This window comes from Arachis ipaensis, chromosome B07, assembly GCF_000816755.2.
Source record: "Arachis ipaensis cultivar K30076 chromosome B07, Araip1.1, whole genome shotgun sequence".
Classification (NCBI taxonomy): domain Eukaryota; kingdom Viridiplantae; phylum Streptophyta; class Magnoliopsida; order Fabales; family Fabaceae; genus Arachis; species Arachis ipaensis.
In genome coordinates, this window is record NC_029791.2 from 117,823,950 (window position 1) to 117,835,948 (window position 11,999).

The 11,999-nt window shown below is 39.4% G+C and overlaps 3 protein-coding genes across 3 annotated transcripts; 1 reads left to right on the forward strand and 2 right to left on the reverse strand.

Annotated features, from left to right (window-relative positions):
• On the forward strand, positions 5,240-7,728 carry LOC110265142. Its single transcript, XM_021107964.1, has 5 exons — positions 5,240-5,741; positions 5,825-5,892; positions 5,986-6,514; positions 6,581-6,823; positions 6,902-7,728. Exons 1-5 carry the CDS (start codon positions 5,240-5,242, stop codon positions 7,726-7,728), a joined length of 2,169 nt encoding a protein of 722 aa, XP_020963623.1.
• LOC110264386 (serine/threonine-protein phosphatase 7 long form homolog) lies at positions 7,739-9,298 on the reverse strand. Its single transcript, XM_021106356.1, has 3 exons — positions 8,581-9,298; positions 8,370-8,457; positions 7,739-8,289 (listed from the first exon to the last, which is right to left on the reverse strand). The coding sequence occupies exons 1-3, from the start codon at positions 9,192-9,194 to the stop codon at positions 7,756-7,758; spliced, it is 1,236 nt and encodes a 411-aa protein (XP_020962015.1). The 5' UTR covers positions 9,195-9,298; the 3' UTR covers positions 7,739-7,755.
• Positions 10,003-10,494, reverse strand: LOC107607800 (TMV resistance protein N-like). Its single transcript, XM_016309701.1, has one exon. It carries the CDS (start codon positions 10,492-10,494, stop codon positions 10,003-10,005), a length of 492 nt encoding a protein of 163 aa, XP_016165187.1.

Here is an 11,999-nt window from a genome sequence, read left to right on the forward strand (position 1 = left end):
GAATATTCGGTCACAAAAAAAAATATAGAATATATTTTTTTAATTTCATATAGCCATTCCAAAACAAAGAACATATTAGAACAATTCAAATAGATAGCAAGAAAAATTATAATTCATTCACCATGAACAACCCTTTGGATGTGAATAACCCTTTGGATGTTAAAAAATTTAGGAGGCAAGACACATGATAGTTAATTTTATTGTTGATTATTATGATAACATTAGAAACCATCCAGTTCTAAGTCTAAGTTAAACCTGAATATCTTGAAAAAAAACCTCCATCTCATGCTTGTGTTGGCCTTGAGTCCATCAAAATCATCCTTCATGAAGTGAAATATCACATTATCCCCAGAATTACACACTGGCCGAGTTCTAATTTCTTTGCATTTTTTTCATCAAGTGGCAGTACTGCTGGCTTCATGGACAAGATGTTCAGTACCGGACTCAACGTTGTTGGATTCAACTGGCCCTCTTTCCCGGCTAAGAACTCAGGCTACCAAGAAAATTCCTCTTCAGGGTTAGAACGGTGGTGTCATGTTAAGCACGAGGCAATATTGGCAACACTTGTGGCCACCAAAAACAAAATGCTAAATCAGATAGGAAGAAACAATATCGGAAAGCTCTTAGTGTACGGCTCATATTGCAGGGTTTGATCCAAACAACTTTAGAGCCATTAAGACTTCGATATCGAGTTAATTCTTGTTGTTATCACAATCGCTGTTGACAACCGTTCAGAAGGATCTCCGTAACCGATTGGTTCCATGCTACGTAACCGTCGGAACGACTTTTACAATGGCCATCAATCCAGTAGGAGTGCTATGCCATGTGGCAAAAGATTACGAGATGTTGATCTACGTGGATGCTGCGTATGCAGGTAGCGCGTATGCTTGTAGCGTTGAAGATGCAAATTCTTTTAGCCTCAACACTCACAAATGGTTTCTAACCAATTTAGATTATTGTTGCCTTTAGATCTGAATTCTTTGATCAAATCGCTCTCAACTAACCCTTCGTATTTGCATAACAACGCTTCCGAATCAATGCGAGTTGTAGATTACAAAGATTGACAAATTACGCTGAGCAGAAGGTTCCGTGCGCTCAAAGTGTGGCTTGTTCTTCAAAGCCACGGCGTTTTTAATCTCAGAAACTTCTTAAGGAGCCATGTTGGGATGGGAAAAACCTTGTGAGGAGCTGGTGATGTTGGACAAGAGGTACGAGATCGTAGTTACTAGAAACCTCGCTAGGGTTTGCTTTAGGGTTATACCCTTAGTTGCGAATATTGCTGGATGATAGTACACGAGCCATGTTGTGGTGGAAGGAATCTTTGTGATTCGATGTACTGTTGTCGCAACTTTGATTTATTTTTATTTTAAATTTTAAATACACGAATAATAATTTGGATATAATAATATAGTATTATTCCAAGTAGCCACTAGTAATTTTATTTAGAATTGCATTTGCATGCTCTTGCACCACCTTTCAAGCCATAATCACGTGTTCTTGTTACAAAGTTGCGCCAACAGCACACTGAATCACAAAGATTCTTTCCACCATAGCATGGCTCGTGTACTCTCATCCAAAATCATTGATCGAATCCAACAATTTTCTGTTGATTTGATTTGCATCACCATTAGCGATCTTCGCAACTGAGGGTACTACCCTAAAACAAACCATAGCAAAATTTTTAGGAACCACAATTTCAAACCTCTTGTGCAACTTCACCAGCTCCTTAAAGGTCTTTGTCATCTCAACATGGCTCCTTAAGAAGATTTTGAGATTCGAAATGTCGTAGCTTCGAAGAACGAGCCACACTTTGAGTGCAAGAAACCTTCTACTCAACATAATTTGCCAATGTTTATAATCCACAACTCGCTTTGATTTGGAAGCATTATGCAAATACAAACGGTTAGTTGAGAGCGATTTAATCAAAGAAATCGAATCTTTAACCCAAAGGCAATAACAATTCAAGTTCGTTAGAAACCATTTGTGAGCATTGAGGCTAAAAGAATTTGCATCTTCAACACCATCGATCAGGTGTCTAAACTCTGGACAAATGCATGCGCTACCTATTTTATGCCCAGGAAAATAATAGAGATCACATGAGTTACTACTCACACCTAAGGAATGATTCAAATTTCTGTGGATGGAGGAACTATTCAGATTTTGGTTGGAAAAGTCAAGAACAAGAAAACTTCAATGTTCCAAATCTCATCCCTCAAGAACCATCGTCTCTTGATCTTTCCATGGAAAAACTAGAGCAATTCCTTGCTAATTTATGCAAAAAATTTCAACCTCATCTCTTAATTATTCATATCAAGAACCATCACCTCTAGAGCTTGCTATGGAAAACTAGAGCAATTCCTTGCTAAATTTATGCAAGAATTTCAACCTCACCTCTTAATTATTCATATCCAGAACCATCACCTCTGGAGCTTGCCTTAGAAAAACTAGAGAACACCGTTTGAGTTGTCTCAACCCACTGCTGATTGCTCGATACAATCAAGGTTGCACACATGAAACAAGAATCAATTTTAAAAGCCAAGAAATCTCCATCAACAATTTGGAAAAACATGTGAAATTGATTATTGAGTAGGTGACAGAGGAACAAGCAAATTTCTTCCTAAGAGAAACAATGCAAAACATTACAAAAAAAGTGAGAGAATCAATCAAAGGAGTCCATACTCCAGTAAATCAGAGAGCTACATGGAAGTTGATTTAATTGACCTATTAATTCAAGAAGTTCTTGATAAAAGGATCCTTCTAAACACTACACAACACTTAAGTCCCAAAAAAGAAGAAGAGCTAGAAGAGGTGAAGGCAATCGAGGAAATCCCGGAAAGAAGGATCGTGGTCAAGAAACAAAAGACAATATCCGTGAGAAGGAGACATCCAACAAAAATCAACCTAGCCTCTATCCTAAAAAGTGATCTGAATCAAGCTAATGACCGTAAAAAAACGCTTGTTGGGAGGAACTCATATCGGATGGTATCCTTTTTCTCCTCTTATTGATTAAAGTCTTTTCTCTTAACCAATTGGAAGAAGAGAAAGAGGATTCAAGTAGCAAGCATCAACCGTCAAGCTAATGACGTTAAAGAAGCGCTTGTTGGGAGCCAACACAACCGTCGGTAACCTTCTTGTTTGTCTTTAATTTTGTTTTATTTTGTTTTCAATTTTGTTTATTTTATTTGAATAAGTTTCTGAATCACTTATTTGATTTACTAGCTAATCATGATTATTCATAATTCCATCACCACTGTCTTTTATTATTGCTTGAGGACAAGCAACTACTCTGAGTTTGATGTTGGAGACGATGCTCTACGTAGCCTAGAAGATGATGAAAAGGGAGGTAACTCTATCTTTGAGCTTTTATTTCTTATATCTTGCATCTGTTTTGATAATTGTAACACCCTAACTACCAAAGCTCACGCTTCTAGCTACGCGACTCTGATAGCTCGGACATTACAACGACTTTTATACTATTTAATTCTAAAATATGAGCCTGTTTAAAACTTTAAACCGCAATACCGATTCAAAAATACTTTCGTTCGATAATGTACATCCATAGATACCATACAACTTACAAAAAAACTCATAAAGAGTACGTCCATATATATATATATATATATATATATATATATAGTAAAGTATCATTTTTGTCCCCAACGTTTGGGGTAAATCCCAAAGTTGTCCCTAACGTTTCAATCGTCCTATTTAAGTCCCTAACGTTTCAAAATTGACTCAATGTTGTCCTGCCGTTAGGGATACATTAACAGAATTGACGGCGGGACAAAATTGAGACGATTTTAAAATATTAGGAACTTAAATAGAACAAAAACGTTAGGGACAAAAACGATATATAAAAATAAATTTTAATTTAATTTTATCTTTTAATAATATTAATTTTTTACTGTACATAGTATTCAATTATTTTTTAATTACATCTAAATAAATTACACTTAATCACATTATTTTCATTTTATGCACACCCATCTCATACAAAAGTGCTACTTGGTATGTTTGTAGATGGATATTAGTTATTTAGTTTTACTTTATGATTATGATATTATGATTCTGCTAATAATTTTTTTTTTGTGAAAGTCATTCTAACTTAACAAGACGATTTAAAATTTCACACTTGATAATCCTTTATAATAATAATAGAAATGCATCTTATTTTTATTTTCAATTTTGAGGGCCTGAAATAATAGTTGTTTTTTTTTTTGTCTAGAACCATTGTTTATAATGGTTGGTCTTTTTTTAAGTAACAATAACGATGTGGTCCTTATTTTCTGAAGCTTACATCAAAAGCCCAAATTTCATTCCTCCAAAAACCTATCCCATGAAAAACAAATTTTAGCATATATAATTTGGGTAATTATGAATTATTCCCCAAACGCAGACTCTCCTTTGACGATGAATACGTCACTTATTCACAGGTGTGAATAAAGCGATCCATGCGTTACACTCTCCACGTGACAGCAAACCCAAAAGGACGAGGCTAATGCTGCACCTCATTAGTCAAGGCTCAGGCTAAAACTCACCAATAGAAGCTAACGATATAACATTGAGGTGACTTCATGAACTAAAGGGGGTCTTTTTTTTATATGGATTAAAGCCTGGTGATATTCAACGTAATGGATGCATGGAGAAAATTTTCCCTGCTATGATGACAGGTGTAAAACGTAAGATGCGTTTTACTTTTGGTCTGTTTTGGTTTTTTTTGTTGTGCAGGAAAGGAAAGAAACGTGGCCTGCGTTTTGGTTGGTGCAGGATTTTCAAAATTTTTTTAAACTGGTTTTAATCCAAATGTGGCCTGCGTTTTGTGTTGGGCCAAATTAATTTTTTTTATGTAAGCTGAGGGCCAGCTCTTTTTTTTGGAAAACGCAAAACGTAAGCAGCGTTTTTTCGCTTTGTCAGATTGCTTTTTGAAAAACGCAGGTCGCGTCTGTTGAAAAAAAATTTTTTCTTGAAGAGACCTGCCTATAAATACGAAGCACTCCTCAGCGCAACGGCCTCACTCCCATTCTACTCATCATTCTTCTCTTTCAAATACATATGTTGTAGTTGTTAGTTTTTTTTTTTTGCAGTTAGCTGTGTCAAAAAAATCGGAGTACGTGAGGTTGAAGTTATGGAAAATATTGCAAATTTGCGAGTATATTATAACGGTGAAGTTATACCAAACACACATGAATGAGTGACTTTTGTTTGTGAATGTCCGTTATCATTTGCTGTTCCATGTACCATGAGCTTTGTCGATTTGCAAAATGGGCTTTGTAATAACATTCAAAGCCACATTTTGAAAAGGGTGAGCAACCTTTTATACAGAAGTCCTGTGCAAGTATTTGGTGGGCTAGTACAGTTTCAATTAATGCCCATTACTGACGATGCCAGTATGCAGCAGATGTTCTGTATTTATCAACAAACCCGATTTCACGTGCCGATGATAGAGTTGTACGTTGAGTTTGAGCAGCAGTCAGGGTCGGGCGCGGTCGGCGAGGAGATCAATGTTGATGAGCTTGGTGATATAGATTGGGAAGAAGAAAATAATGACAGTGAAGAGGAGTTCGAAGCTAACTATGAAGTCAATGACGAGAACGATGACGGAGACTTGGCAGGCAATCCGGAGGTGCCAAATGAAGCGAATACGATTATAAGCCAGCACCCGTTTGGTGTTCCGTCTTTTATGAGGACTCTAGATCTGGAAGCCATGCATGACCCAGAATTTCCTGAGTATGCGAATACGGGTATGTTATGATTATTAACTCAAGTTTCCTATAGTGTTTATTTTATATGCCTCGTTTGACTGATGGTGGTGCGCATGTCGTAGGTGAAGGCAACGCTGCGGCGGAAGATGGCGAGTTTAGTGTTGGCATGGAATTTGGATCGAGAGAGTCGGTGATATCTGCAATCAAAAGCTACACTATCTCTAGAGGGGTTGATTACACTGTGTATGAGTCTGAGCCGCAAACATTCTATGCGAAATGCAAGGGGTATGGTGCAGGGTGCGATTGGCTAATCCGGGCTAGCTTGATTCAAAAGAAAGCTTGTTGGGAGATCAGGAGATACAATGGCAAGCACACGTGCACCGTGGGAACGATATCACAAGATCATGCCAAGTTGGACTCGGACACAATTGCAGATGTCATTAGGCCGTTGGTCGAATCAGACCCCTCGATAAAGGTGAAGTCTGTAATTGCAGAAGTTCAATCCAGGTTCAACTACAATGTCAGTTACCGCAAGGCTTGGTTGGCAAAGCAGAAAGCCGTTGCCAAGGTTTTCGGTGATTGGAAAGTTTTTTACCAGACCCTGCCAGTATGGTTGAAAGCAATGACGGTAAAAATGCCAAGGTCTCGTGTTCAAATCAAAACGCTCCCCGTTTACCGTGAGACTGAGGAGGTTCAAGGTGTAAGAGTTCTGCATCGCATTTTTTGGAGCTTCTATCCATGTATTGTAGCATTTAGACACTGCAAGCCACTGGTGCAAGTTGATGGCACGCACCTGTATGGAAAATATAAAGGTGCACTTCTGGTAGCGGTTGCATAAGACGGGAATCAAAACATTGTGCCTATTGCTTTTGCCATAGTCGAGGGTGAGACGGCAGACACATGGGAGTTTTTCCTAACAAATTTGTGGAGATATGTTGTCACCATTGATGGGGTGGGCATTATTTCTGATTGCCATACCTCCATCGACGCTGCAATAGCTCACAGTAACGGTGCATGGTCACCACCAAGGGCGTGGCACATGTACTGCATCAGGCACATCGGCTCCAACTTCTTAAGGAGGTTCAAGACTCCATATTTGCATAAACTCGTGGTGAACACAGGTATATCAACTCGCTATTATGGTTCTATTCAGAGTAAATTTGTGACATCTGCTTACGACTAAATGGTTTGTTCAACAGGCTATTCTAGAACGGAGCAGGAGTACAACAAAAACTACCAAATGCTTAAAGAGCGGGGTGAGGCATATACTCAATGGTGCGATGAGATCGATGTTGAGAGATGGGTGTTGGCATTCGATGGTGGTCATCGTTGGGGACATATGACGACAAACTTGGTAGAGTGCATAAATTCTGTCCTGAAGGGGGCACGCAACCTTCCTGTGACTGCCTTGGTCCGGTCAACTTTCTATCGGCTGAATGAGTTGTTCACTCGGAAGAGTACCGAGGCTCATGAGCGTCTCCGCAACGGATTTACGTATTCAGAGTTCGCAACAAAGAGAGTTGAAGAAAGCTTCCGACGTGCAGGAAACGTTGTGGTCAACCGGTTTGACAGGCGCAATGAGATGTTTGAGGTTCGCGAAATGCAAGATGGTACCATTTACATGGTCAACCTTGCGCAACGACACTGCGACTGTGGCCATTTCCAGGTCGAGCGACTTCCATGTCGCCACGTGCTTGCATGTTGCGCCAATCAGCGTCTCGATTGGCAAGTGTATGTAAACGATGTGTACAAGATGTCTGAAATTTGCAAGGTTTACAGAGGCGAGTTTGTTCTGATGGGTGACCCATCTACATGGGATAGATACGAAGGAGCGAAGGTGATCGCCAACTGGACATTGAGGCGCGCGACGAAAGGAAGACCGAGGTCCACCCGCTACTTGAATGAGATGGATTCACGTGAGATGCGTGGTCCTCGCCGGTGCATTATATGTGGACGCGAGGGACATAGCCACAGCCGATGTCCTCAGTGCGCAGGTCCAAGCTGGTGCTCATATGCCGGCACCTAATTAACAAGTAAATACAATTAATACTAATTACTGATAGCTATTTATAAACCTAATAACCATAATACTAGGAATTAAAAACAATACACGTTCCTGTTGCTCATGAGGCGGGACTCCCTGGTGAGGGCCAGCTGGTTCTTCCTGTTGCTGCTGTGGTTCATCGGCGCCAAACTCTCCGCCTGGAACTTTATCTGACAGCCGCAGGTGAATCCCATACTGCTGCGTGTACCAGTCGTAGTACACTGGGAGAGGATGGAAGTCAATAATCTCCTCGCCTAGCTGCAATGTGTTATAGCGGTCAAATGTCCATCTGTTAACCCATTGACTGTAAATCTGTCCCCAGTCATGGTTCTGTGCTCCTGTCAGCCGCTTGCAGTAATCACGACCAAGGTTGAACGCGGGGCCTGGTGGTAGCTGCTGCATCCCGAACTGTCGTCTAACCCGATCTGTCGCGTGCCATTCTATGCACTCGAATGACACTAAAGGCGACTGAGTGGAGCACATGAACATATGGGGTTCGAGGCCATCCGGAATCCCCACTCCCATATATGGCCGCCATATAAACTGCATAATAGTTACCAAGAGGTCGATTAGAAAAACTATTCTTCTGAATAAAAACATTGGACATTAATGGTACAACTTACGTCGTCAATTCCCATGTCGTTGAGACCTCGCCTAAAATGCGTAGTGGGCCGCCGTATATATCTCATATGTCGGCGCCAATGACTCCACCTAACGAAAACATAATAACATTATTAATAAGAAGAACAAAATAATAATAATAATAATAATAATAATAATATGAATAAGCTTAATAATAATAATAACAATAACAACAACGCTAAAAGCCAATACCGTCGCGCTAGTGGAACATCAATATTGCCGAGTTGATCGCGGGGTATAGGTGCCAGGAACGGCATACGCTCCCACGCCCAAACAAAAAGCAGTATCAGTGGGCCATCCATTTCCTTGCAGTTGTATCGTGAGGCACGACACAACGATCTGTATAGGTGTGCCAGACTGGCTGCTCCCCAACTATACCCTGAAATCCGGTAAAAATCCCTAAGTAGCGGTAGAAACTTCGAGTTCAGTGAAACGGTCGACTTATCCGGAAACACAATTGTACCGAGCATGCAGAAAATGTGCGCTCGGACGTACCGCTCGAGAGACTCCTGAGTATCACACGGCTCGGTGTCTCTGCACCGCTGGACCCAAGCAATATTAACCTTTCCCAACACGTGATCGTCCGGACCGGGCTCCCGACCAAAACACGCAATGCAGTTCTCCACCAAAAACTGGTGGCTGCTATCTGATCTACCCGTAACAGTATCCCCATTAATCGGGAGACCAAGAATATAGCTCACATCTTCCAGTGTTACCGTCACTTCACCGACCGGAAGATGAAACGTGTGAGTCTCCGGCCTCCAGCGTTCCACCAAAGCACTCAGTAGTGCAGAATGACCTCTCATTTCGCCCACTCGCGAAATGTGTTGAAACCAGTCAATGCCAATGTCGCTGCAACTACCTCATTCAACGTATCTGGCGGATCCAGTTTTCTGGGCAACAAATTTCTGATAGCCTGAAAAAAAAATGATAATTATTAAATTCTAAATAATACCGGTTAAAACATAATAATAATAATAAATTGTTAAAAAATACGAATATTTATCTATTATTTATTAAACAGTATTATTAATTATTAAAAATTAATAATAACTTATTCTCACTATCATAACTAGTATTATAAAATAATCATAATAACACTCTAATTATAATAATAGTTATCCAAATATAACAATAATAACAATAATAATAACCATTTATTATAATAACTATAACCTACAAGGCTTGTTATTATTAACATACAGTATTAATTATTATTACAAAATATTACTGAAAAAAACCATTTATTATAATATCTATACTGAACCCCCTCCCAAAACAGGTAGTACGCATGCATGTATGGAGCCTGCAAAACGCATCCAGCGTTTTGCTCTGGTCACTGACAAACGCATTCTGCGTTTTGCTCAGTTCGAAGTTGGTCAAGCTTTGGTCCTGTCGGCATGCAGGACATGTTTCAATTTCTTGTTCCATTTCTCCGCCAATCGCAGCCTGCGTTTTGTTTTCTGTTTCTTGTTCCTGCAAAACGTTATCTGCGTTTTGTAGGTCTCTGATCTTCACAGGTCCACATTTATAGACATCACACCATGCATCCATTTATCTGCGCTTTACCATTGTGTTATCCATTTAGAGATTAATTTCTGAACTAAAGGTTACTCACCGATTCACTTTACAATGCTTTCCGCTTAGATTGCTAACTTCATACAAAGCCAACCTCCATGCTTGTACCTTGTGCGAGTCTTTGCCATATCTGCTTTCATGCTTCTTCATGTCTTGGTCATATTGATTCTTCTGATGCCTTATATCTGATGGATCCACATGGTAAAAAATTGGGAAAACTGGTTGTTTTGTTCCCTTGTTAGAGCACTCCATGATTTGGACAAGTTCATCCAAGCACCATGCTGAAGAGGCGTAGTTCTGACACACCACAGCAATGGACATCCTGGATCTTTTAATGGCTTCAAGAAGAGTATCTCTGATTCTATCAACAACTCTAAGATTCTCATCATCTCTAAAGGTAGTGATTCCTTTATTGGTCAAAGCGGTGTAGAGATTATCCTTGAATCCACATCTTGTGGAGCCTCTAAAGCTCAGAAAAACATCGTATATGAATTGTGAGGAGCAGGATTCTGCATCATGATCCGTCATGATAATATGATAATGGTCCTTGCAGAGTTTCACATCTGTGAGAATTAAAATGCTTAACTACAAGCAATTAGGTATAAAGTGAATAAACCAAGTAAAGCATCAACTATAGTTTTGATTTTTCTTCATACATTGACTTGGTGAGTCAAGCAGGTAAAGTATTGCTAGTTGTAAGTCATTAATAAATAATAAATAATAAGTCGACCAAATTAAAAACATGTTCGATAATTATGCAGCTACTTTCCACCAAGTTGCTTTGTGAGAAACTGACTTGACTTCCCTGCCCTTCCTATCTATCTGGCACGCAATTTGATGCTCCAAAGTTAGTTTGGAATTTTAGTACTCTTTAATTGAAAGTAAGAGAAAATTTGTATGGAATTTTAGTAGGTGGATGTTAAAACAAAAACTTTTTATTTATTATTATTCAATTGAAATATAAAATATTAATTAAATATAATAAAAATATATATTAAAAATTTTATAATAATAATAATTATAAAAAATTTTAATTACAAATATTTAAATTTTATAATTTAAACATAATAAAAAATATTAGGAGCCATCCGAATTTATTATTTTTATCATTATTTAGTCATTAACTCAATTTCTTTAGCTTAATAACTTAATAACATATTTTATCCCATATTTTTAAATATTGATGACTAATTGATGAAAAAATAATAAATTTTAATAATTCTCTAGTATTTTTCATCACAATTATTATTATTATATTTGTAACATCTAAAATTTTTTTGAAACATTTTACATATACTCTCTAATTTTATCAAAATATCTAAACTACCCTTTATCCCTTTTTCTAAACCCTAACCCTCTCCTAACATACACACACCCTGCTGAGAATGAAAGAAAGAAAAATAGCAAGAAAAAATAGAAAGGGAGAAGAAAGGAAGAAGAGGGGGAGAAGCTAAGGAGGTGACACCGGTGAAGTTGGACGTTGCCGTCGTTGCCACGGATCAGGTAGGGAGAGGGAGAAGGAGTTCGAAATAGGGAATGGAGGAAGGAGAAAGGAAGAGGCGCGAGAGAGGAGGTGCTGTCCCGCCGTCCTCGCCATCGCCCCTGGAGACCGTCCCTGCCGCTGGAAGGGGAGCTTCGTTGTTGCCGTCGCGGCTGTAGGTATGTGGCTTCGAAGAGAGAGAGAGAGGAGCTCGCAGAGGAGAGAGAAACAACACAATGGCTAGAGAGAGGAGAGTCTCGCAAGGAGGGGGAGCTGGTACGCCTCCGCCGTTGTCACAAGCTGTGCCACCGCACCTCTGGTCACCGAAAATCGCGCTGATGTCGCCGGAAGCCGCTGTTGAAAACTCTGTAAGTTTGCCCTAGCTCAGCTTTACTTCTGCCTGTTCTGTCCTTGACGGTGGGGGGTCACCGGAGTTGCTGATGCTCCATCCTCTTATTTCCTTTGGTAAGACTAAACTTGTTCTGCCTTGTCTTGCCATAAAACTCTATTATTGACTCTGTCCTATCATGTTTGCTGTCCTTTTTTGTCTTTG

What these genes read in the sequence shown, in the direction of transcription:
- LOC110265142 (XM_021107964.1), top strand. Translation starts at nt 5,240, where the DNA reads ATGAGCTTTGTCGATTTGCAAAATGGGCTTTGTAATAACATTCAAAGC. An exon ending in AATTTGGATCGAGAGAGTCG is followed by an intron (nt 5,893 to 5,985) that starts GTGATATCTGCA and finishes GCGAAATGCAAG; the next exon opens with GGGTATGGTGCAGGGTGCGA. An exon ending in CCTGTATGGAAAATATAAAG is followed by an intron (nt 6,515 to 6,580) that starts GTGCACTTCTGG and finishes CTTTTGCCATAG; the next exon opens with TCGAGGGTGAGACGGCAGAC.
- LOC107607800 (XM_016309701.1), bottom strand. Translation starts at nt 10,494, where the DNA reads ATGACGGATCATGATGCAGAATCCTGCTCCTCACAATTCATATACGAT.
- LOC110264386 (XM_021106356.1), bottom strand. Translation starts at nt 9,194, where the DNA reads ATGAGAGGTCATTCTGCACTACTGAGTGCTTTGGTGGAACGCTGGAGG. An exon ending in GATGTTCCACTAGCGCGACG is followed by an intron (nt 8,458 to 8,580) that starts GTATTGGCTTTT and finishes TGTTTTCGTTAG; the next exon opens with GTGGAGTCATTGGCGCCGAC. An exon ending in ACGACATGGGAATTGACGAC is followed by an intron (nt 8,290 to 8,369) that starts GTAAGTTGTACC and finishes ACTATTATGCAG; the next exon opens with TTTATATGGCGGCCATATAT.